The following is a 27,013-nucleotide window of genomic DNA, read 5'->3' as shown; positions in this document are numbered from 1 at the left end:
AGTATTATCAATATAAAAAAAAAGGACAGCTGGTTCGGAATCTTCTAAATCTGCCACCTTGCCTGTAATTCTTCTGAGGCTATGGCTGTTCCATTCCCAATGCTCGTTTCCTTGTTTTTCAGTTATGTGCACTTGCTCTTTGTCTTCTGAAAACCCAAAAATAATTGCGGAACATTCAAGTGCAGAGTCACACCACAGGACTGTACCAGCAGTTTCACAGTGGGAGTATCGTCACTGCACGTCTACGCTACACCCTAACCACACCAACCCGTAACCTTACCTTCGGCCATGAAACGTCAGGTGGTGTGTGGAGCTGCGGCTCTGCAGTTGGGTATTATTGAAACAGTTTGGTTATCTGCAGTAGAGGAGTTAAGGAGCTAAACCAGAGTAATCTATTGAAGTAACTCCAAGACTGAAAGACTAAAAATCAAATTCTTCAACTGGTTCGACGTGCGATTGGAAACAACACTGAAAAAGACAATCCCACCCCGCCTCAATGTGTGATTCCATGCACTATCAGTAGGTGTGTTCATGCCATCTAAAATACTGCTTACCTCTCATTAAATTGTGTAAAAGCAGGGTGAGCATTATGAATGGATTTGGAATCTTTTTCTTCTAATCTCGTTTTGATTTTTTCATATTCTGAACAGGGAAGGACACAAATGGGTGGCGAGGGTGGCTCAATGACCTGTCTGTTGGAATGATGAATGAAATGCATATGTTTCTGTTGTATGCAATTTGGTATGGAGCTTTTAAAAAGTAACATTAAAACCAAAAAAATGTAACCAATTGTATTATGAAGGTTGTAAGCCTTGGATAAAGGTATCAGCCAAAAATGTAAATGTTAATGTAATGTTTGTGAGGAGCCATCTATTAGAATGGCAAATGCAATGCATTCTATTACTACAAATGTTTGGGATGCACCATCTGTTGGAATGACAAATGCAATGCATATGTCTCTGTTATATGCCATCTGACATCAGATTCATTAAAGCAGTGTTAATGCTTGTGATGCACTATCAGTTGGAACGACAAATGGAAAGCAGAGGTCTCGGTTATATACCATTTGGTATTGGCATATGTAATGGTTTAGGTGAAAGATTTTCACAAACCTAATATCTGTTATGGGTCAATGCTGGAATGACAAATGCAATGCATAGCTCTCTGTTATATGCCATTCAGCGCATATTTGTAAAAGCAATGTTAATGTTTTTGATGTGCCATCTGCTGGAAAGACAAACACAATGCATATGTCTCCGTTAAATGCCATTTGGCGTTGGATTTGTAAAAGCAGTATTAATGTTTGTCATTCCAACAGATGGCGCATCACAAACACAATGTATATGTCTTCGTTATATGCCATTTGGCGTTGGGTTTGTAAAAAGTGTTAATGTTTGTGATGCACCAGCTGTTGGAATGACAAATGCAATGTATTTTATAAATGCAATGTATTTTATTACCAAACAAATATGTGATGTGCTACCTTTTGGAATAACAGTGACATAGCATCTGGACGGATGCTAAAACAGACACACAGACATTTGTCCTTTTATTAAGGTGGATTACCAGTTTGTGAAGTTTCACGTTGATAATTTCAATTTCTGCATTGCATTATGCCTGAGCAATTGAGTTCTTTGGATGGAGGGGCTCAATATCTCATTTGTGCAAATCAACACCTCAACACAAACAGCAGGCACAGCAAAGTTTATCTGAAACAAATAAATGCTGCAGTGATTGTCTTGGAGCAGCTAAACCAAAATGATAGTTTAACAGCTTAATTGTAAGATGTATAGAAACCTAAAGCTAATGTTTTAAATTGGAAAAAATATTCAGAATAACTTTCCTTAAAACAACAAGACTCTTGGATTTGCGGTCACAGCTATTAAGTATTCATGATGGGTGTGTGGCGTCGTGTGAAAGCAGGGGTTGAACAGAGGTGCCAGGCTGGCACGGTATCCTTGCATTGAAGACCTCAGTGCATATATGCACTCAAAACTTTGTAGACTGCTCATATTAGTAGCCAATATTTTCTCAGTATTTATTGTATAATCTGTTAAGTAATGGATGATAAACTGGTCATTTTACTAAGCGGAGAAAGGGAAATAAATTCTGTGCTCTAATGAACACCACAGAAAGGTTAAACTGAGAGAAATTAGTGCAGTGTGGGAGTACAGTAATAATAAACATTTTGAAAAGATCATTTCAGTCGGCAATCCAAGGTTTGGGTAGAGCAAGCTCTTCAGCGAATCCCGACATCACAGCACTGAGCCCCCGTAGCCCCTTTCATGTGGTTGTCCAGTATCGTTTCTTGCACCACGTGCTTCTTCTGACTTGTAGGACGTCTGCCTTTTCTGATGGATACTTCAGAAGGCATCCATAAACCCTGCTCTGCCAACAGCTTGTTACCTTTCTCTCTCTCTTTTGTTCTCTTTCTTACATTTCCATGCCATTTTTGCTGCCCTTGACCATCCCTCAAAACCTCCTATTTCTAGCAGAAGCTCCTGAAACATGTTTTTTTTTTTTTTTTTAAAGTCCTCTTAATGGAAGGGAGTGTCACCATGGCTGGAGGAATATATGGGAAAATCCAGTTGCGTAGCAATGTAGCAGAAATGGGTGCGTTAAAAAGACTGGCAGTTTGGATGTGTCTCATGTCTCTCTCACAGGGCAAGACCTCTAGAGAAATTGGCCGGATGGGCCACCTTCCACCAATAGGGAAGTCAACTGCTAAGTCTCGTTTACTGAGGTCGCTTATTCCTTCAATTGTCCTTCCAAATAGTAAGAGTAGCAGTGGTGGTCATAGCATTGTCACGTCTACAGTGTACACAGCAGTTCTTGTTTGCATGTCTGACTAAAATGCCACACTATGCCACTATTTGGCACCATAATAAACAACACAAGTCCAACACCCGAGATGAAGGAAGTGAGCCGTACTACCACAATCAACCTCTCACCCCAAGGAAGGAATTGCAGAAAACAGAACTGCTTACCACCTGACTACATTAGGCAAGTGTAGTTGAGGAAGCTCCAGCCTCCCACCTCCACCTCAAAAGCCAAACGTCTTCACTATTTTTGCTTTGAGAAACCCAACCATTATATGAGAAAGCTGGACAGCAAAAACCTTGAACATCAAAAGCAACTGTGGTGCATGCAGAACCTGAGGGAAAAATTCAAAAATACTTCACCTTCACTCCCTGGTCTGTTGCCACTTGTCTTCTCATATCTTCATCTGCTTTGTTCCCAATCAGAATCTTTTGGACTTTCTCTGGTGCATACTGGCAAAGCAGAAAAGAAAAATGAGACACACTGATGCCACAAACAGGTCATCGATTCAGATCTTCTCGCATCTCTCTGTGGCCTCGTGTAACTGACAAATTAAGATAAAAACAGTCCGATGAGGGTGAGATAACTCACTAGGCCTGCTGCCCCTTACCAGTTCACAGATACATGGGAAGAAAGTGCTACACTACACTCCTGCAAATACCAAGGGATCAATTTACAAGAACACCCATAATCTGAAGATGTTCCAGGAAAATGCCCACCACCAACAAAAGGTGGCATTTAGAAACCTTGCTAAGGCCAGGTTCAAGAATTTGGAAATGAGTTTGGAATGAAAAGGGCATTACATTAGAGTACCCATCAGGATCCAACAATCAGGACCACCCTAGTAAAAGGGGGCACACTCCACGGCACAGCACCACTGTGGAAATCGAAGGAAGCTGGTACTAGTATCTTGCACCGCAGCAGGTAGCATTCATATCTGCTGTCACACACATGTGCATAGGAGGCAATCAAAGGACTTAACGGAGGGTAAGATGTCAGCTCGGAGGTTGATGTAGTGCACTAAATTCTTTTTTTCCTCCTCTGCAGATCATCAGAAGGCAAGCCCAGCTATCTATCTATCTATCTAAACTGGTATCAACTTCCTGTCCAGACCACACCCTCCTACTGACCTCACTTCCAGCACTTTCCCATGGACCCGCCTCTTCCAGCTCACCACCTATAAAAACCCTGCACTTTTCCTCCCCCTTTTGGACTTGGTCTTTTGTGATTACTTGCTAATTTGCTTGGTTTTCCTTACAATATGTGGGGTGGATCCCCAAACCTTTATCTCTGTTTTTTCTTGTTATTACACTGCTAAGGTTTAAAATTCACCATTAGTTCAAGAATTACCTGCCACCCACAAGATGGAAGGTGTTGGTCTGGAGCACATGACCCCAATGGTCATCCAGCGATCCATTTATTTGGGTGGAAGTTTAAAAAAAAAAAAAAAAAAAAACTCTGGCGCGGAGCTCAACTCATTTTTCATTGATACGAGAGGGGGCTCAAAACTTCCTGGAATTGTTAAAATAAAAAAACAAAAAAACAATCAAAACCTTTGCTATAAATTTTTTGAGTCTCCCTCTGAATACTCTTCTTGAGATGCAATACTCAGACTGAAGTGCTGAGGCATCCATGGGAACAGCATCTGGACAAGTGGCACGGCCAAAACTGGATTTTTACAAATTAACAAAGCATCTGAGCGTGCCACATTACGAGTCCCAGAATTTTTACCCAGAAACAGTGTGGTCGTTGCTTCGCCTGATTTATGTTGCCAAAATTAAAGCTTTGGCTGATGGGAAGATTTGCTACCATGGAAGGAAATCCAAAGAAAAAGGGAGGCTCTTGAAATGGTAACAACAGAGGATTATAGGAAAGGGAGAAAAGTTGGGACAAGTACATGGCACCTCAAGGTGACCAAAAGGGAATTGTAAGTTTTATGACAAAGTTATTGGTTTATTTTGACAATTTACATAAATTATTAGGTGCCCCCTCGTATCTACCTTTAAAAAAATCAAGTGCAAAAAAAAAAAAAAGATTTTATCGAAATTCAGAAAATTGTGGGAGAAGAGAAAAATATTCACATATTCTATTCTTCCCAAAGAAGGTGGAAGGGTGGTATCCATTCCGAGTCCTTGAGAACTGGCTGCCTGCTTTTCTGAATATTGAAATCAAATCAGGTTGCATTAAGAATGACGCAATCTTGAAAAGGCATCAGTTTTATCATAAACTTTAACCATCAGACCAGTGGAGTTTCAGATTCTGATAATTCTCTGTCCATATTGTTATACAACCAAAAAAGGACAGAGAATTGTGGGAAACTGAAACTCCACTGGGCTGAAGGCAAAAGTTTACCACATGATGGATTGAAAGTGATGAATTGTTCAAGATTTCCCACCTGTGACGCCATGGAAATGTAGGGCATTTGTCAAAAAGTGTCCATGTGGGATTACCGCAGGGTATTTGCTGTCCCTTCAAAGGTCACTTTCCAGAAATAATTTTCAGCCCTTTTCACAATTTTCTGTTGGGACGATTTGTGGGCATGGCACATTAGGCAATGGGCTTCGTGGGAGTGTGCCGCCAACAGCCTCCAGGAGTGGAACACACAATATTATTTACCTGGACCTTTAGAAAGCATTTGATAAGGTGCCACATGAGAGGTGGGAGTTCAGGGTGATGTTTGTAGATGGGTGTGGAATTGGCTCAGAGGGTGATGGTGCGAGGAACCTCATCAGAGTTGGCTGATGTTAAGAGTGGTGTTCCACAGGGGTCAGTGCTAGGGCCGCTGCTATTTTTAATATGTATAAATGATTTAGACAGGAATATAAGTACCAAGCTGGTTAAGTTTGCAGATGATACCAATGTAGGTGGATTGGTAGATAATTTTGGAATCTGTTAAATCATTACAGAAGGACTTGGGTAGATTTGTGGCAGATGGAATTTAATGTCAGTAAATGTAAAGTATTACACATAGGAAGTAAAAATGTAGGTTTCAATACACAATGTGGGGTTTGAAAATCAAGAGTCCACTTATGAGAAAGATTTAGGAGTCGTAGCGGTCTCGACACTATCAACTGCCAGACAGTGTTCAGAAGCCATTAAGAAGGCTAGCAGAATGTCAGGTTATATAGCGCCCTGATATGTGGAGTACAAGTCACAGGAGGTTCTGCTCAAGCTTTATAACACACTGGTGAGGCCTCATCTGGTGTACTGTGTGTAGTTTTGGACTCCAGGCTACAAAAAGGACATAGCAGGGCGAGAAAAGGTCCAGAGAAGAGCGACAAGGCTGATTCCAGGGCTACAGGGGATGAATTATGAGGAAAGATTCAAAGAGCTGAGCCTTTTCATTTTAAGCAAAAGAAGATTAAGAGGTGACATGATTGAAGTGTTTAAAATTATGAAGAGAATTAGTCCAGTGGGTCAAGACTGTTATTTATTTTTGCATTTTATTGATTTTATTAAAATCAAATTAATATTCCATACAAGCAAGTCAAGTTTAACAAAACTAGGTTAAACACATCAACCCCCACCCATGAGAAAGAGAGCTAGGGCAACAGAGTAAAAACTTTAAACTCGTAAAAATAATAGATAAATTATTTTTATTCATTTATTAAATAGAATAAAAAAAGAGGGGAGAGAATCTGCTTCCTCAATTTAAATGCTTATTCTAAAACGTCATTGATTAGATCCTGCTAGGTTTTGAAAAAGTTTTGTACAGATCCTCCAAGTGAGAATTTGATTTTTTCCAATTTCAAATAGTATATAACATCAGTTATCCACTGACTTAGAATATGACAGTTAGGATTTTTCTAGAGACTTCTATTTTAAAATGGGTTCATCAAGAACGTGGGGACACGACTGGAAACTTGTTAAAGGTAAATTTCACACAAACATAAGGAAGTTTTTCTTTACACAGAGAGCCACAGACAGATGGAATAAGAGATCAAGTAGTGTGGTAAACCGTAAGACTTTAGGGACTTTCAAAACTCGACTTAACTTGATGGTTTTTTTTTTAAAGAATTAAGTGGACAGGATTGGTGAGCTTTTTTGGTCTGAATGGCCTGTTCTCATCTAGATTGTTCTAATATGACTAACAATAACCCCATACACTTTCTGAATCTGTTAATTCTAATTCACAATCGCAGGGTTAACAGTAACCATCGATTTGTTCATCAGATTTCAGGTTCTCAGAAAGCGGCGGCCTCTCCCAGCATTACTGGGCACCCATTCATTGCAGAGCTGAGAGCAATGGACATTAAAAAATAAATAAATCGAGTGTACAAGTAAAAAGAATTTACCTCATCTACATCACTGGCCCACTTCATTATATGCTTAAAGGAACGCTCACTGGTAATGTCATAGACTAAAAAGATTCCCTGAAAAAAAAAAATAAAACAAATAAAAGGAAAAAGGCAGACATGAAGGAAGAAATAATTTACAGCAATTTTTCCCCTTGACACTTTGGGACTGAGGTCAAGTCCTTCTAGGTATTTAAATACTCGATGCACATGAGGCTTGTAAGGAGTGACAATTAAAAAACGTAGTACAGACTCCGCCACTATAGCTGCAGGTCATTTATGGCAATCGTGCCAGTGCTGCTGACAGCCCGGATCCAGGATGTGAAAGCCACTGAGCATGCCTGGAAAGGCACATGCAAGGTCAGCCTGATATCAGGAAGACAAACTCTAAAGCAAATCGATTCAGACGCCTGCTTTTCCTCGTGAAACAAATCTAATAGATGATCCAGCGGGAAAACAATTCCATGTCCTGCATGGCATCAAAAACTGTATAGCGAGACATACCTGTATTCTTGTTCTACAGAACCTTAGATTTATGTGGCTTTTTTTGGCTAATTTTTATTCTAGTCCAGTACACGTTCTGTAGGTATAAGGGTTATAAACATGGGCTTTTGCCAGCATGGTCTAATTTGGAATGCCACATTTTCTTTTTTTTTTTGATTCATTACAAGGTGGTATGTTGTTTAAGTGAAGCAGAGAGTCTACCATTCTGATAAACAGAATGACAGGGCAGATGATAAAACACAATATGGAATGATAATCATTTATTAATAATGCTGTAAGTGCCCTACAGGATGGACTTGTACCCTTAACTGGGATGAGGGGCAATTCCTGGTACAGAAAGGAGGACTTAATGGGTAGACACTATACATGGAGGCATGAACCGGCCAGGATGGTTCTCAATTGTTACTCCAATCGGGGTGGAAGATTGGACTGGAGGAGTGTGACAGATGGCAGTGCTCCTCTGGCATGGTCTCAGTATGGATGCCTGCAGAGATCCATGGGCTTCATAGTCCTGAATGACTAGCACATTGGGTACAGCCTAGACAAGAGTTCCCCCATTTCACAGGGTTCCAGTACTATGGCACCAAAAGTACTCCTGGGTCCAACATAAAAGAAGCCGCTTGACCTCAGTCGGGTAGAAGAAGAGAATGTCTGTCTGAAGGAGTGTGGAGGAAGATTACAGAATATGTACTAGAGGTCATTTTGCACTGTGAAGAAATAACCTGTGAAAGGTATTATTATATAATAAAAGTCACATGATTTGAATCCTTGACTGTGTTAGTGCATTTGTGTCTACAGTCCTGGTCACAATGTGTAATCCTACTAACCAGTTCCACTTTATATACAGTAAGTAAACTTTCAGCAAGCTTTCATTAACTTGTGCTAGGCATTCTTTCCATTGCATAAGATTTCCATGAAATACTGGAGTATAAAATGTGCTTACACTTGAAAACATGCATACAAAATTTCTTAAGCAAAAGTCAGGATTTATAAAACAGAAACTTGGCATAAAAACTGACTTACTGTAACACTATGAAAAATTTCGACCACCCGCAAGTTTTATGCAAGTTTTTTTGGTGTTGGCATTTAGGGACTCCAGATGGCGGAAACAATGAAGTAAACAGAAAAAATCGTTTTTACAGCGCATTTCAATGATACGTCATATACGGCTATAACTAATGCATATTCATAATGACAACTGCTTTTAGTGTGTAGTCGATTATACATCTATAAAAGGTGTGGGCAGTGTGTTGTATGACATTATTGGTAATGGTAGTGTTAGCACTTTTGGAGGATACCCCCAATGGCAGGCTACACAAGGAGCAAGATTTCAGCGATTGCACTGATTTTTTGGCTCATGGTGACGACTGGATGACAAGCCAATTTGAATTTCTTAGAGTCACCCTCTTGGAGTTGGGTGCTGAATTGGAGATGACATTACAGAGACCATCAAATACAAATCAAGCAGTCCCAGTTCTGTTGCAGGTTTAAACAACTGTAGGGTACTTGGCGATGGATGCTTTTCACCGTGAAATAGAATCTCGTAGTCATCCTATGCCACCTGTATGGGATGGTATAGTTAAGATGCTACCTAGTGTTACTCATGAGCTTCTGAGGATTGCCATCCAAACTGTTCCCTGGTATGTAGTACCACCTAGGGCCAAGAGGGGGTGCTGTTGCTAATACCCTTGTCACATTTTTTTCTCCACAGCCCAGAGAAAACACCTAGAGAGGGGCAACTAACCCCTCCCCTTATGGTCCCAGGACTTTAAAAGGACAGCTGCCTGAATGGAGACATCTGTGACTTCAGGAGAAAATCCAGAGCAGGAACCTCTTTATGAGAATGTGCATCACTGCCAGAAGCCATACAATCAAGGTCACAGTGCTACGTGGTGGCTGCTTTGTTGTTATTTTCACTCCATCATGCAATATTTTGCTTAAAAGAAAAGTTACTAACATGGGAAAGCCATATTGGCACCCAGACCACTTTTTGTTTATTGAACCTTCTTTCCTCCACATTAGATATTTCCAATTTCATTCTGGCCAGAGTGAGCAAACCAAGATCAAAAGGCAATTTCCATAATGCAATTGATGCAATTTACCCCACACTTCTTGGTAAGTAAGTCTAACTGACATTACAAATAACTTGTAGGATCTTTATATCAGGTGATAGTGGGTACGGCACAAGAGCAGAGGTATAAGGAAAGGCGACAGAATAAACCATTGGTTAATTAACCTCCTTGGTGTTAACCCCTAGCATTTCTTGGGCTTGGAATTTGTGTAAAAACGATTAATCCTAGATAGTACTGAAGTTAGTCGATTTTGATGACATATGTAGCATTAAGCCACAATATCGAAATCTGTTGCCATTTTGTAGATGAAAGAACATCATACAGCATAGAAAAACCATAAACGATTCTGTACATACTGCCACTCTATGGTAACTTGTCAATATTCAATATGAGCAGGGCAGAGCTTTTAAGCAAAACACAATGGTGTGTAAATGTGAAGCTGTAAAGCCAGTTTTAGAACAAACTGAGACTGAACCGTAAAGTTGAACCTCCCCTTTAAATCATGTACATTTGGGACTGCTTTGTCTTACCTGTGCTCGTCTGTAATACTGCTTTGTGATAGTCTGATACCGTTCTTGACCAGCTGTATCCCTGTGGGGTGAATAAAAGGAAAGGGCAAAACATTATTTAAGCAAATCCTAAAAAAGACATTATGGGGCAGACACGGTAAAAGATTTACAGATACTACATTTTCTCTGGTCAGTTCTGAAATCTCCGTCTGTAACATTATATGAAACTCCTTAGGCTTTATCTTTTAAAACTTGAGCCTCATGAGCCGCCTAAACGCCATGCCACATTAGACGACTTTTCCAATGATTTTCAGCCGTAGCCTTCATTCACGTAATCTTAACCAGTTGGAGGCAGTCGTTGGCGCACTCTCATGAAGCCAATCGCACCTAACGACCGAGACCAACTAGTCTGTGACTGTAGACGATAAAAAAAAAAAAAAAAAATCAAACAGTTTTCATCTGCTCATTATTTGGAGGGGTGAAGTGTGTAGGCAGGGGAGATGGCAACTCAATAAAGCGATAAACGCTCATCCGGAAGCACAATGCATAGAATGTAAGCTGTCCTGTCAAGGAATGGAAAAGCAAATGTTTACTGAGCTAAACAGGAGAAGCGCATAAAATTATGAAGCCAAAACAAATGGAAAATAAACAATAGACAAGACTCGAAGTCGAGAAAAGAGGCAAAGACATCAAACAGAATGAAACTCACAAGGAGTACAAAAGCAAAGAATTCTTTGAGGTTGTATCCGCAGATTGGATAATGGAAGGAGCACCCAGATAAACCCTTTATCCTGACGCACTAACGGATAACGACAGGTGCACCTGCAACGCCCCAACTACCCTTGAGGCCACGCCCCTAAAAACTTGCGACACGGTATGAACGACAGCTCTCAGACTGGCTGCGGAGCGGTAAAGATTTACAAAAATCACATTGCAAGAACCTAATCATGAGTAACAATGAGGAATAAGGAACACGCATGTTTTGAACCTCTCATGTTTTATGTTTTATAACAGAATGGAAAAAAAGACATAAATAATAAGAGTTTGCTTCTGAACTCAATGCAGCTGTTAACCCTTCATAAAGCGCTGCTCCATCAGGCAATGCGATATTGGCTGTCAGAAAAAGGGACGAGCACAACTGCGCTGGAAGATTGGCGCTGTGAGTACCAGTCGTGTAATGTGACATGGTAGAGTGACAAGATCAGCGACAGCCATCTGAAAAAACTGACACACCCCCATAACAAAAAAAGTCACGTAATTTGACATCGACTTTACTTAAATAGGCAACACATTAACAGTTAATGGTAGGTATGCTTGAAGAAGCAATAGGAGGGCATATCCTACCTCATACGCTTTGCCAGACACCAATTTCTCTCTGTTCAAAGCAGAATAAAAAATGTGCACATTACAAAACTAACTCTGTTATTGAATCATAGAAATCACAGTATCTATGAAAGTCTCAGACCAACAAAATAAAGAATGTGCTGCGTTTGAATATTATCACAGGATCAAACTGGCATCAATACCTGTATAACCTCAGATTAGTGTTTGAAGTTCTAGCTACCACCTCGGCACCTCAGTTTCCAGAGGCCTTAGTATCTCTTGGTGCAGAAAAAGCAATGAACAGAGAGAAATGGAAATATCTCCTGAGTTTTCTGCACATTTTTGGTTCTGAACCCTAAATTTGCACTTTAATGAAGTTACTTTACTTTGTCCCAAATGTCTCTGTTCAGTATAAACAATGTCAGTTCTGACTCATTTACACTAGAGCATGGAAGTAGATAGGGCTGTCTACCATTGCCAAAGCATTCTGCAATAGCTGTTGAACCACTGGCTACCCATCTTCAGCAACATCCAGAAATCAAGGGAATGATAAGAGAAGTGAATGCTGGCCAAACACCAAATCTGCAGAGCATTGCTTTCATACAATGGAGAGGTCTACGGCCCCCTGGTCACTAGGCCTCTCCTTCCACGACCATACATGGAACAGCATGATCAGGTGGCAGATGGGGACTGCACCTATCAACGAGAAAATGCGGGAAAGACGTCTGCAGTGGTACTGCCATGTCGTCCTGGCAGTACCCAAACACCGTAGCTAGCATCACCTACCACTTTGAATTCGATGGCAAATGTCCCCGCGTAAGAAGACCAAAACAATGGTAACAAGACACATCCAACATGGATATGAAAATCATCAGCCTATGCTCGTATGATTGTGTGAAGCAGCATTCCAAAATCCAAATAGTGGAGAAAGCACCTAGGTGGGACAATGCCTAGAAGAAGAAGAAGAAGAAAAGAGAAGAATAGAGTAAATTAGTTAAGTGTGTATTTTATAATTACATAGATTTTTAATTCTCTCTTAGGAATGTTGATTGTATTTTTAACTGTACTGTGTTTTATATATTGTAATGTAAACGCTGTACCAGTTGAATCCCATTTGGAGGCCTAGACAAGGTTGACGGACGTTTCCCTTGTTGTCCATAGTGGGTAGTTGGTATTATTAGATTTCAATGACTTGTTGGAGTGTGAAGCACACCCTCAGTGTACATGTGTACATACTGTAGGACATTATCATCATACTTCTATAATCCCACCCCCTCAGTGGGTGGAGTGCGCGTCCCTCAAATGATGGTGCCCAAGGTGGCTGTCTGGATTGACCAGCTCTGTGAATATCAGGACGCTGTGCATCCCAATGCTTGGTTATAAACGTTTCAGTTCAATGCATAAATATTAACGAAAAAAGAAAAGAAAGTCAGCCTTATGTTGGGGGAGAATGCTGCCCAATTCTACACCAGTATTCATTGTAAATAATTGTTAGCAACGTCCCAATTCCTACTGCATGACAGACAGAAATTATGACATGCGACATCACCAGAGATGGTATAAAGTGTGGCGTTGAAAGCTTCATGGTTGTCCAAGTTTGTGGATATTTCATGGTATAGCTAGCGAATCTTTTTGTTAGTCAGGAATTCGTCTATATATCTTTCAACAACAAGTTCAGGTTAAGCTGATGTTTCTTTATACGACTTCTACTTATTAGGAATGTCAGACTGCAGTTGCTGATCTTGTCGCCGGTCACATTTAGTGATCGCATGCCGACCTTCCAGCACAGTTGTGCTTGCCCTTTTTTGAAAAACCAATAACGTGCTGCCTGACAGTGCCGATGCTGTATGAATGGTTAACAAGTACAGTGAGGTTAGCTGCAATCCCTGCCCTTTTTTGCTTCCATTCTGACATGGCACATAAAATGTGATACATCACACAGTTGTTTACAAAGTTTAAAACCCTCGCTTTCCTATTCCTTGTAACTACATCATATGCATTGTACTTCCTGATGAGCATTCATTGTTTGTGCGCACAGGTCCACCCCTTACTACGAAACACAAGATTCTGTCAGAGTGAGTCTAATTGGGCAAGTCACATTATGGGACTGGCTTCACCGGTACGAGCCGCAGGGTGCCTCTGACTCACTAACATTATGTCATCGAAGGCTATGATTATGGAGAACATGTCTGGAAAAGTCACATAATATGACATGGAGTTTAGAGTGTTGATGACTGGTTTCTTTTGACTTTCTGAAAACGACCTCACTCCTTTTTTTTTTTTTTTTTTTTTTAATTATTATTTCCATTTTCACAATGTCTGTCAGGGTGCCAACACCAAGCCTTGCTGCTTGGCCTTACGCAGGAGTCACGCTGGAACAGCAAGAGCACCCCCTGTGCGCTACTATAGGGATCATCTTCCTGAATGCCTGCTTCCATTCCATCACATGGGTGCCTCCTTGATCCTTCCTCTTTGTATTTTTTCGTTAACCGCCATTCCTTTGTCTTTGTTCTTCTTTCATCCATTTCCTCTGTAATGTGCAGGCTCCCATTATACTGCCAATTAGGTGCAGGTGCTGTCCCCTTGACTGACATGCTCGCAGCATTTGCACGTGAATATGCGATCAGCCAAGCACCCCAATCAACCTCAGAGCGGTCTGTGCACCCGTGCCCATTTGGAGCTTGCACGCTCAGAGGCTCGTGATTATTTATTCAAAACATACAATGCCACAAACCGCTCTCATCACAGAATTAAATTCAGGATTAGACCAAAACAATCATTTGATGACTCACTAACTTCTGGACTATCTGTACTGGCCTTGGTCCTCCAAAATCACCTAACAGAAAAATTAAGTTTGATTTATGTCGGGGCAGAAAACGCACCAGAGGTTCTCACCTTGAAAGAAGGCTCTAGGAGTCAGAGGATAGGCAGAGTAATTAGCATTATTGCGTTAAACAGTAACACAGACTCAACCCAATTAAGCCAAACCGAGTTGAGCCCTGGACAAGCCAAAAGTTTCAGTTTATATATAATCATTTCTTATCATCCTGACCTCGCTCAAGACAGCTCATTCTCTGCTTATTCTGACTCCCTTCTGTAGCTGGCCTCTTTCAAGTTTATATGGAAACCGCCAATATTCTCCGTGTTTTGCTATTCATCTTCACCTTTTGCTTCGCTTATTTTCTGGCCAGCCTTCAACTTGCAGGTGCTCCCGGGCTGTCTCTATCTATCCTTCTCTGTTCTCCGGGCTAATAAGATATTGGTGCTTTCAGCTAAGCTTTAATTAAAGAAAAAAAGATGGCATGTGCCTTTATTTAACTATTTGCTTGGCATACCTAATTTGTGTTAATGCTTACACTAAGTTTAATACTTGTAAGTTTTCATATCTACTTATGCTAATACAAGAATATAATAACTTTTATATTCCATATTTACTTGCCACTGCCATGGTGTTACAACTGGGTAACATTCTGCACAAAGATGATACCGCTGCTTCCACGGGTGGATCTGGATATGTACTAAAAGTGGAAGCCCTTGCCAACATCTCATAACCAGAATCCTTTGCAAATGCAGGAATCTGGGTGGGTTAATGAAGACTGGCAAAATGTCAAGTTTGAAAAAGCCTCAGCTTATCTTTCACAAATTCCTCCCATACCACCTCCACTCTTATTTCTTGGCCATTCTTTCTGCGTGCCAGGAATCTGTCTTTCATATACTTGTTTACCAACCCAGGAGTCCATTTTTACATTATAAGGGACTCTGTGGTGTTCAAGACAGGTTTGTGCACACTCAACTACATTACAGTTAACAATGAAGCTAAAGTATGTGTGTTTGAGTAAGTCAAGAGTAAAGCTCCTCCGGACACCCTGGGGGCCTCTTTCTTCTTTTGGGTTTCTCTGTGTCAGCTTGACTATCACCAAAGTTAAGAACCACAGCTTCTAGCCATACTTAAAAACTTAGTGCACACCTGCACAGAAGCTGGCACCATACCTCAGGGCTTACTTACCAGATCTGAATTCTTACTTTGATCCCATCCACTTCTAGGGTCTTCATTTTGAAGTCCACACCTTAAACAAAACAAGACAGCACACAGTTTCAGCTGAGCTCTCGGCAGCATGAACAGGTTTGCATGCTTTCTGCTGCTGGCTTCTTAACAAAAATATGCCATACGTGTGAACTTCTTTCCAGCAACCTGAGAAATATTTGGATGGGGTGGTAGCGATACCAAAGGATTACAGACACGATGAGCAGTTAGTCATAAATGCTTTAAATAAATGTCACCGGGGGGAGCTGGATTAACACCTCTTTATGGAAGAACTTCTTAATGTAATTTGAAACAGTGAGGGGTGAGGAGGATCCTGCCCCAGGAAGTCATTATTGTAATTTTGTCCTGTCTTGACCACAAAGCGAGCCTTTCTGTAGACCTGCAATGAGGAGAATTTCACAGCAGCCTTTATTGTACATTTAGTCCTGGACTTGCTCAAAGGTGGAGGCAGAACTGGCACTCCATAAAAAACCTCACACTGTTCCATTCCATCTTAACTAGTGTGGTGCTGAGGTGTCACCCATCGCATTGCTGCACTTGGGTCCTAATCTGGGATCCTGAGGTGATTTGTCATGCGGTGGGTGCCTGCTCTTAACCTCTCTCTCTTCTCCTGCTCAAAGTATTGTGCTACTTGCACATGTCTGTTATGAAGACCGTTCAACTCCACCGACACAAAGACACACACCAGCCAATCAGATATTGTCTTAAAAACTGACAGCTCTCCCTGACCACATGCATTTGAGTTGCCCTCAAAGCGACTATTGTTGCTTACAGCCCATGCCATTTCCCAAAGGTCCATGTTCAGCACATTTCAAGTTCCTGTGTACAGCAACATCCTCCTGCAGGTCAGTAAAGGTGCATACTGGACATTTTATTAATGAGAGCCGACCATATGCAAATAGCATGGCCATGGATAAACTCTTTATCTTACTAAGTATCATCCACATGAAACAAATAGAAAAATAAAAGTGAGAGAATGCAGAGCGAGTCCCAAAATAGTTGGGGAGCCAACTGGGCAAACCCCATCCAATATCAGACAAGAAAAAAATGACCTTAACAGGCACACAATGGCACTCAGCAAACAAAAGCAGACAATGGCCCCTTATCATCCTCTAGCAGCATTTCTGGAGTAGTTCTTAACAGATGGACTCTCAGGTTAAATTGAGACATCTCTCTTTTAAAACTGGTTGAACCGGAAGGGACAGGGCTTTTCAGGCCCTGTTGTCCTCAAGGGGCATTTTCTTTTCTCTGAATGAGGAAAAGAGAAGACAAGACTGTTCGACAGCACCCCCTTTCTTCCTGAGGTGGTATTATATATCTTAGGTGAGCCAGGAAGGAAACCCTCATGCATGACAGACAGACAGACAGACAGACAGACAGACAGACAGACAGACAGACAGACAGACAGACAGACAGACAGACAGATAGATAGATAGATAGATAGATAGATAGATAGATAGATAGATAGATAGACAGATAGATAGATAGATAGATAGATAGATAGATAGATAGATAGATAGATAGATAGATACTTTATTATACACATGCATCTCTCTCTCTCTCTGCATTATATATATATTGTAACAATAAAGATCACAAGACATTGCGAAGGTTTGGGGCAGCCACCCATATAATTGTTCCCGGCTGCAAAACTTCTTAATAATCAGATCCATGTTCACACTATTCAGTCCAAAACAGAACTAACTCAATATTAACAAGATGGCAGCTTTAAAGGCCATTACGGGAAGTGGTGTCATCAGGACCGGAACCGGAAGTGACGTCGTTGGCTGCCCCAGAGCCGGAAAGGATTTCCCTAGAATGGTCTGTAAGAGATCGAGAGGGAGAATTAGTGCACTTCGCCACCCCCTGGTCCAGTGTGGAATTACATGTATTCGAGCCCTTTAGTTGCCTCCTAAACACACGTGTGACAATAAATATATATATATATCTGTCTGTCTGATTTTAACAAGAGAACTACTTTACAGATTTAGATCGGGTCTTTTCTATAATTTGCTTGAACATTTCGGTTGATTTTGTGAATTCTTTCATCACGCTAAGTATCATAGTTTGCTTGTAGGAGTGATATATTTTTGCTAATCCGAGATGGAGGCTTCGGGCTGAGGGGAGGGGGAAGCGCAATGTCAGGAGTGGGAGCCGGGCAGGGTCCTCCTCACTCACGCACCAGCCTCTGTTCGAGTTGGTCTACCTCTGTGTTTTGGAGAGGACCTTGCCTCTACTTGGCTAGCGATACCTGTTTGTTTTCTGATTTTTAAAGTCTGTCCTGTTTCACTACTACGTGGGCAGAGCCGTGGGGGACATCTAGTACTATATAATTAGAGACATCTTAAATGGGGTTATTAAAAGTTCTAGATACAAAAAATAAAAACATTAAGTAATATCCTGCAGGCAACAAGAAATGAAAAAAAAAATTCTACACAGATTCCAAAGAAAATAGACCACCAATGTTTATGGCAGGTTTCCCAACCATTTATCTGTGGTGTAACCAACAACTGCTGTCCCACTAACCCCAAACACGTGATGTCTCATACACATGCACACTTATCTGAAGGGATGGGACTGCCAGAGAAGCTTATAAAAAAGCAGATCCGAGATCACGGAACATAGTGAGCACTTTGGTGGTATCTCCCAGTTGCTTCGTCCCTTTGCCTGCCCCTCTCTGCCTCAGAGTCAATTTGTATGCCCCACTATCCACCTACCCAGCGAGACTCACTGGTCGACCAAACACACCCAGGCAGACGGACTCTAGCAGCCAGAAGAGACGTATGAAATGCTCTAAGTGTGGTGTCAAACATTACAGAGCTCCATTTATGCCAGTTTCTGTAGGTAGTTCTGTCCTCCTCTGACAGATCTCAACTACATGACGAGCCTGTCCCTACATGCACTACACTATTATTTCCACGGCATACCTGGCTGGCTTTCACAGCACACCACAGTGCCACGGGACACTAGATGACAAACATTGGTTTCTGGTCACGAGAGAAGAAAGCAGAACAAATCTTTGGTCACTGGCCATCTGGTTAGCTAGCCTATCCCTGGTCATTCCATGATATATTACAGTAGAGGCCTATATTTGCCTGTCCAGGGGCTGTTCCTGCCTTGTGCCCAAGGCATACTGGGATCGACAACAGCTTTTCTGCAACCTTGCTCCGGATAAGCGGGTTTAGAAGATGGTTGGATACAGATATGACATTGGTGGTGACACATGTATTCTAAAGTCCTGTTCCAAGATTATTAGGTGTCACATAAGTGCACATGGGAGGCAGCTAAAGGGCTTCAGTAAGGGCAATTCCGAATCAGACCACGATGTGGCAGAGTGCACGGACTCTTTTTCTTCTTTTCCTGCAGACCATTCACATGAGATTTCACCTGGCCCTCTTGACGTCACTTCCGGGTCCGAGCCTATGGAAGAAGACCTTGCCGGCTCTGGCCCCTGTGATGTCACATCCGGGCTCAAGCCTATGGCTGAAGACCCTTATGAGCCCGATCCCTTTGACCTCACTTCCTGTCTCCCCCCTTTAAAAGCCTCCACCTTTTCCCTATTCCCTCAGTTCTGTTTTGGACTCGGTTTTCTGCACATCAGTGCTGTGTAACATTTTTACAATTTTGCAGCTAGGAAACTAATTATATGGGTGGCTGCCCCAAACCTTGCTATGACTTGTGGTCAAGTTTGTGACAGTGGCGTAGTTGGCAGGATGGAAAGGTCCTAAAAGAGAAGGGGACAGGACCCCCAACATACCCAGGTGGGAGTGTACCCTGGCCGAATTTTCAGGCTGGGAGGGTGTCCCGTGGTTCGGAGACACCCGGTATGGGCTCTGCTCCCGGCTCACTTTAGCTGGGCAATCTAGGCAGGTCAGAGAGAGTGCGGGAGGGGCTCACAGAATTGAGCTGCTCTGGACGGGGGTGGCAAAAGGGCCTTATTATGCTCTCTCAGGTGAGAGTGCCTGCCTCCCTGTGAAAACAGAGCCCCGATTTCCACCTAGGGGTGCCCCAGACTGGCAGGTGTCTAAAGTTTGAAAGTGGAGGTTCGACCCAGAGCGGCTGACCCACAAACAAGCCTGGTCCTTATGGGTAATGGTAGGGCAATGGTTACAGCCACATGAGAACAAACCCTACCAAGTAATAGAGCAGTTGGCCTGCTACCTGCTCCTAAAAGCTCTGCCCCATGGTTTCACCCAGCTGGTCTGGGGTATAGAGTTTACGAACATGACAGAGCTCATAGAGCTCCTAGAGACACATAGGACAGCCTCACAATCTGAGAGAGCAGAACCGTCCCTGAGTCGAGATCAGCCAGAGTATGTCCCAAAACCTAGACCTCCTCCAACAACCCGGAGCTTGTGCCGACATCCCTGGAGTTGCGGGCACACAAACCGCTTGGGAACGAGGAGGAATGCAGGTGGAGGGGGACGAGGGGTTGGTGTGCTCTGACTAACCCCTTGGTGGTCCCAGACACAGGTGTGGTGATCGTAAACGGGTACAAGACCACAGCCTTATTCAGTTCTGGTAGCAACATTACCATTCTTGCCCGCCAGTTTGTACTGCCGCGACAGTGGTTAAATATTAAGACCGGTATAACCTGTGTCCACGGAGAAATCCGCTGCTATAGGTCCGCCACCATTGTCATCAGTTGCGGAGGATCGGTACAGAAATTAACCGTGGCGGTCCTCCCAAATCCACCACATCCGGTGATACTGGGGCAGGACTGGTCTAAAATTAAAAGCGGTGAGACACATACCACTACTGGTTTTAACTAATTTTAACTCCATCTCAAGCTGCCTCCATGCCATGTAACCAGCAAGTGGAAAGAGACGAGCGGCCTCCCTGAGTGACGTGGAAACTCCCGGACCACTGCGTGCCGATACGTCATCCACCAGCGCAGAGACAGAACGGGAGGAAACCACGCCCCTTTTGCAGATTCAATTTAGGGAGACACCAGCTTCTTTTAAAAGGGAGCAGTAGAATGACGATTCCCTTCAGTTTGCCAGAAATGCAGTAGTCCTGATCAATGGCCAGCGCACTCACCCGTCGATGCAACAGGGTCTTCACTTTGTTTTGGAAAATGACCTTCTGTATCACGTAGCAGAGCATGACGGACAGGAGCGAAGGCTACTTGCTAATCACGCGGCAGGACTGCGAGTTAGCACACACCCACCTCCTAGGTGGCTATTAGGGCACCGAGAAAACCCTGGAGCTGATCAAGCTCCGCTTTTATTAGCTGGGAATCAATGAGGAGGTTCGTTGCTTTTGCACTTCCTGTCCGGAGTGTCAATTGCGACAAATTCCTAGAAAGGACTGTGCTCCTCTCGTTCCTATTCCCCTAACTGATGTCCCATTTCACAGAATTGGGGTCGATTTAGTCGGACCCCTAGAACTCTCAGCCCAAGGACACAAGTACAATTTAGTTCTAGTGGACTGTGCTTAGCTACTTCTAAAGCCATTGCACAGGAATTGGTAGGGGTCTTTGTGCGATTTGGCATCCCTAAGGAAGTCCTGATGGACCAAGGGACACATTTTACCTCGGAGACATTCAAGGAGACTGCCAAGTTACTTAAAATAAAGCATCTAAAGACCGTGGTGTATCATCCTCAAACCGATGGTCTGATAGAGAGATTTAATCAGACTCTCAAACAAATGCTTTGTAAAGTGGTCAACGAGGATGGAAGGAATTGGGATCAGCTCCTCCCCCTTGTCCTTTTTGCCCGTCGGGAAGTCCCACAAGCCTCTACGGGGTTCTCCCCTTTTGAATTATTGTATGGTCGACAACCCTGGGGCATATTAGACATTTTAAAAGAAGGATAGAAAGAAGAGGCCCTGCCCTCTACAAATAAATTGGAGTATATTGTGCAATTATGCAATAGATTTGGTAAAATTCGTCCCCTCCATAAAAGTCAAATGGAAGAGGCTCAAGCAGCACATGTCCGATATTACGACCGAGGCACGTCTCTCTGGGATTTCTGCCCGTGAGATCGGGTCATGGTCCTAGTACCTACCTCCCACTCTAAGTTACTAGCCCATTGGCACGGTCCATATGAAGTTAAGGAGAGGAAAGGACTCGTTGACTATTTGGGAGCGGGTTTATCATGTAAATCTGCTGAAACCGTGGAAGGATAGGGATCCCGATCCCTCCTCTGGTAAGCCCCGCTCACTCTTTGCTCATGTGAGTAGCCTTAACTTCTGTGCGGATTTAAGTCCCAGACAGTGATGGGAGCTGGAAACAGTTATCCTGTCCATCCTGGAGGTAGTGAGTGAAAACCCCGGAAGGACCTCTCTGGTTGAGCACGACATTGTGACAGAACCCGGGGTTATAGTCAGAGAACGTCTGTATCACCTTCCCGAGGCAAAAAGAGCTGAAGTGGAGCTCGAGATCAAGCACATGCTGGAACTAGGAGTAATAATAAATAATAATAATAATAATACATTTTATTTATATAGCGCCTTTCCCATGCTCAAGGCACTTACAGAATATAATAAGGAACGGCAGGGTATACAGTATATAGCATTGTACAAACCAGATAAATAAATAAAGAAGATTAAGACAGTGAATTCTGAAAATAAAAACAGACACCATAATTGATGGTCTCGCACACACACACAGGTTACATGAACATCTTGACAGAGAAGTAAACTGAGAGAAGGGTAATAAAGTCAAGTAGAGCTAAAAGACAAACTGAACAGATGAGTCTTGAGTTGTATTTTAAAAGAATTCATGCAGTCAGCTGACCCGATTAATTTCGGTAGGTCATTCCAGAGTCTGGGCGCTATACAGCTGAAGGCCCTGTCACCCATGGAGTGTAGATTAGTGTGGGGTACAACAAGATTGCCAGAATCAGAGGACCTTAGTGGGCGCGCAGGCACATAGTGATGGAGAAGGTTACTGATGTAGTTTGGCGTGAGGTTATTTAAAGCTTTGTAGGTTATTAGTAGGATTTTATATTCGATTCTGTAAGACACAGGGAGCCAGTGAAGACGGAGCAGGATGGGTGTGATGTGCTCGCTGCTGCTGGTTCGAGTAAGGACTCTTGCAGCTGAGTTTTGAATCAACTGGAGGTGTGATATAAGATTAGAAGGGACACCTGCCAGTAGGGAATTACAATAATCGATGCGGGATGTGATAAAAGCATGGACAAGTTTCTCAGCATTAGAGAAGGAGAGGAAGGAGCGGACACGGGATATGTTACGGAGATGAAAGTAAGAAAGTTTCTTAATGTGATTTATGTGGGCGGAATAAGAGAGGGAGGAATCAAAAATGACACCAAGACTTTTTATAGTAGAGGCAGGTCTGATGAGATCACCGCCAAGATAGACTGGGAAGGAGCTCATTTTATTAAGTTGCATTTTAGTCCCAATTTGCAGGAGTTCAGTTTTATTGCAATTTAATTTTAAAGAGTTCTGCTCCGTCCAGGTTTTAATTTCACTAAGGCAGGTTGTGAGCTGAGAAAGCTCTGATGAAGTTCCACTTTTAACATTGAAGTAGAGTTGAGCGTCATCTGCATAAAAATGATAACCCAGTCCATAACTACGGATAATATGGCCAAGGGGAAGCATATAAATACAGAAGAGAAGAGGACCGAGGACAGAGCCTTGAGGGACTCCTTGTGTGACTGGCACTGAGCTGGATCTGCTCTTGCCAAGAATAACAAACTCTGCCTATCAGTCAGATAGGACTTGAACCACTGGAGGGCAGTGCCAGAGATACCCAGCATGTTCTCCATTCTGGACAGTAGAATATCATGTCTGACCTGAGTGTCAAATGCTGCACTGAGGTCTAACAGAATTAATATGCTGGTTTGTCCAGAGTCTGCTGCCATAAGCAAATCATTGGTTACCCGTATCAGAGCAGTTTCACAGCTGTGCCGCGCCCTGAAACCAGACTGAAAGGGTTCCATCAAATTATTAGAGGTTAGCTAATTGGTGACTTTTGACAGGAAAGGTAAGTGGGAAATAGGCCGGAAATTGTTAAGATTGTCAGCATCAAGACCAGACTTTTTTTAACATTGGAGTTACAGAAGCAATTTTAAAAGTGAGCGGCACAGAGTCAGTGTCAGGGGATGAGTTTATTATTGTTGTAACAGTCGGGATTATGGCATGAAGGCAGGATTTAAGTAGTGTGCTGGGGATGGGGTCCAGTACACAAGTAGTCGGCCTCATCTTATAAAGGTTATTAACAAACGCAGGTGTGACTGGTGAGAACTTAGAGAAGGAGCTGGATGGAGTGGGAAAACAGGGAGAGATATTAACAGATGATGTATTTATGTTAGTTGAATTATTTAGATCTTTAAATTGTTACGGAAAAAGTGGAGGAATTCCTCACATACTTCAGTAGAAAAGGTAGTTGGGCCAGATGCGGGTTTGAGTAGTTTATTAACTACAGAAAACAAAACCCTTGGGTTATCATGACCACTTTCTATTATTCTGCCGTAATGGGTGTTCTTGGCAGAAGTTAGTGCTTCTCTGTAAGCTCTTTGGTGGTCAGAGAAAGCCTGGATGTGCACGGTGAGGCCAGTCTTACGTGACATTCTCTCAAGGCGTCGGCCAGCTGCTTTCATAGATCGCAATTCTGAGTTATACCAAGGAGCTGAACGTTTAAAGGAAACCTCCTTATGTTTTAAAGGAGCTGTTTTATCTAATGCTGAGTGAAGGGCTGTGTTATAGTGGTCAACAAAACTATCTAGTGTTGGTGGAATAGGTGAAGACAGTAAAAGATCAGAAATGGATCCAGAAAGGATAGAGGGACAGATATTTTTAAGGTTTCTGTAAGAAATTTGTTGTTTACAGGTAAGAGGAGGGAAAGGCAGTGAAACAGTGTAAAATACTGCTTTATGGTCAGAGTCCCAAATCAGTGCTGTAAATGTTGGCAACAGATAGTCCAGAAGTGCAGATCAGGTCCAGTATATGACCATCAGAGTGGGTGGAAAATCAACATGTTGTGTCAAGTCAAAACAGTCCAGTAAGGACAGGAATTCATTTCTCAGTTTAGAATGTAGGGGTGTCAATATGGATGTTGAAATCACCAAGAAGGATAATTCTCTGAGAGTAAGAGCTTAGGTGGGTCAAAAGTTCAATCAGATCGGATAAGAAGGATGCATTGTATTTTGGGGGATGATAAAGAACAATGAGTGAGACAGGACCTGATTTTGTTATTAGTTTAAGAGCCAGGCACTCAAAAGACAATGGACAGTCAATTGGGATTCATTTAATGTTTAAGTCTGCTCTGACAATTACTGCGAGTACTGTAATAAAGGAAAGTCATAGTCCCTGGTCCAGTCTCATTGTCTTGGTCAATAAGCATGAAGGGAGCTGGAGGTTTTTCAATGACTTCCGTCGACTTAATCAAGTCTCCCAATTTGATGCTTATCCAAAGCCATGAGTGAACAACCTCCTTGAGAGGCTAGGACAAGCTCAGTATTTGACGACGCTGGACATGACAAAGGGGTACTGGCAGGTTCCTTTAACGGACTCTGAGAAGGTTAAGACCGCATTTAGATTCCCTAGCGGACACTGGCAGTATTGTGTCCTTCCATTTGGGTTACACAGGGCTCCGGCAACCTTCCAGTGTCTGGTGGACAAAGTGCTCAGGCCTCATAACTCATACAGTGCTGCCTACCTGGATGATGTGGTCATCTATTCCAGCACATGGACGGAACACCTACAGCAGGTAAAGCGGTATTGAGGACACTTGGTGAGGCCGGACTTCAGATTAATCCGAAAAAATGTTTCTTTGGATTGAGTGAAGCCAAGTATTTAGGCTACCTGGTGGGTCGGTGTACCGTGAAGCCACAGTGCTCCAAAGTGGATGCCATTTTGAAATGGTCACGTCCGCGAACCAAGCGTCAGGTCCAAGTCTTTCTCGGGCTGGCGGGGTACTACCGCCGGTTTGTGCCCCGGTTCTCGGAGAGAGCAGCGCCCTTGACTGATTTGACAGAGGGCCCCAAACATTTTGGTACGGACTGACAAGACAGGCGCTGCATTTAGCGACTTGAAGCAGGCCCTTACGTCCGCACCTGTTTTGAAAGCACCTAACTTTTCTTTACCTTTCATCCTCCAGACGGACGCTTCGAACACAGGCCTTGGGGCCGTGCTGAGCCAAAGCATCGACGGTGTGGAACACCCGATCATGTTCCTGAGCCGGAAACTGTTGGACCAGGAGACCAGGTATGTGGCGGTGGAGAGAGAGGCTTTGGTGATTAAATGGGCGATTACTCAGCTGAGGTACTACCTGTTGGGCCTGGAATTCACCCTTGTCATGGACCATGCTCCTTTACAGTGGATGGCCCTGCACAAGGAGTTGAATCCGCGAGTCACCCGGTGGTTTCTTGACCTCCAGCCATACAAGTTTTCGCTCATTCATCATCAGCGCTCTCTTCATGACGACACCGATGCTCTTTCTTGGGTTCACGACCTCTCAGTTAGGGTCGCCTGTCCCAATTGGTCTGGGCTGAGGGGGGGCCTTGTCACACACGTGCAGTCCTGTTCCAAGATTACTAGGTGTCACACACGTGCACATGGGAGGCATCTAAAGGGCTTCAGTAAAGGCAATTCCAAATCAGACCGGGATGTGGCAGAGTGCACCGACTCTTTATCTCCCTTTCCTGCAGACCATTCACGGGAGATTCCACCTAGCAATCTTGACGTCACTTCCGGGTCCGAGCCTATGGAAGACGACCTTGCTGGCTCCATCCCCTGCGATGTCACATCCGGGCTCAAGCCTATGGTTGAAGACCCTTATGAGCCAGCCCCCTTTGACCTCACTTCCCGTCTTCCCCTTTAAAAGCCTTCACATCAGTGCTGTGTAACATTTTTACAATTTTGCAGCCAGGATACCAATTATACGGGTGGCTGCCCCAAACCTTGCTATGACTTGTGGTCAAGTTTGTGACATAGGGATGGCCTTGTAAACTGGTGGTGACGGCAAGTGATACTACAACAAACTTAGTGATAATAAAAATTTGGCGTCTGTAAACTAAAACAGTTGCTACAATCATTAAAAAGGCAATACAAACACCCCCACCAGAGGCTTCAACAACAGTTCAGTCATCCCTCACCTATCACGGGGGTTACGTTCCAGAGCCCCCCGCGATAGGTGAAAATCCGCGAAGTAGCGACCTATATTTATTTTATTATTTATATATATTTTAAGGCTTTATAAACCCTTCCCACACTCTTGTTAACCTTTCCCACACTCTTATAAACACTTCCTATGCTCTTAAACACTTTCTACATTCTTAAACACCGCAGACCAACACTGCACACCGCACGCAGCGATCAGACGTCGATGTGTCTGCCACTCACTTTGTGAAGGGGGGCAGCTGAACTCACGCTGAGCAGAAATGGACTTTGTGCTGCTTCTGCCAAAATGCCTGCTTGTCACTCTGCACGTTCTGAAGGAGGAGGAGGAGGAGTGGGGGTGTGTGAGGGCTGAACGCACAT

General features: G+C 43.0%; 1 protein-coding gene across 1 annotated transcript in view; it reads right to left on the bottom strand.

Moving 5' to 3' along the window:
* rab15 (RAB15, member RAS oncogene family) overlaps nucleotides 1-27,013 on the bottom strand; it is a 76,420-nt gene that overhangs the window by 18,808 nt on the left and 30,599 nt on the right. Inside the window, exons 2-5 of the mRNA XM_028821884.2 lie at nucleotides 15,530-15,590; nucleotides 10,222-10,282; nucleotides 7,116-7,193; nucleotides 3,183-3,272 (exon numbers count right to left, since the gene is read on the bottom strand). Of these exons, the coding sequence (XP_028677717.1) occupies nucleotides 3,183-3,272; nucleotides 7,116-7,193; nucleotides 10,222-10,282; nucleotides 15,530-15,590 (290 nt within the window). The remainder of the gene's footprint in view (nucleotides 1-3,182; nucleotides 3,273-7,115; nucleotides 7,194-10,221; nucleotides 10,283-15,529; nucleotides 15,591-27,013) is intronic.

The sequence above is a fragment of the Erpetoichthys calabaricus genome, chromosome 16 (genome assembly GCF_900747795.2).
Source record: "Erpetoichthys calabaricus chromosome 16, fErpCal1.3, whole genome shotgun sequence".
NCBI classification, from domain to species: Eukaryota; Metazoa; Chordata; class Cladistia; order Polypteriformes; family Polypteridae; genus Erpetoichthys; species Erpetoichthys calabaricus.
This window is presented reverse-complemented; position numbering and strand designations above follow the sequence as displayed.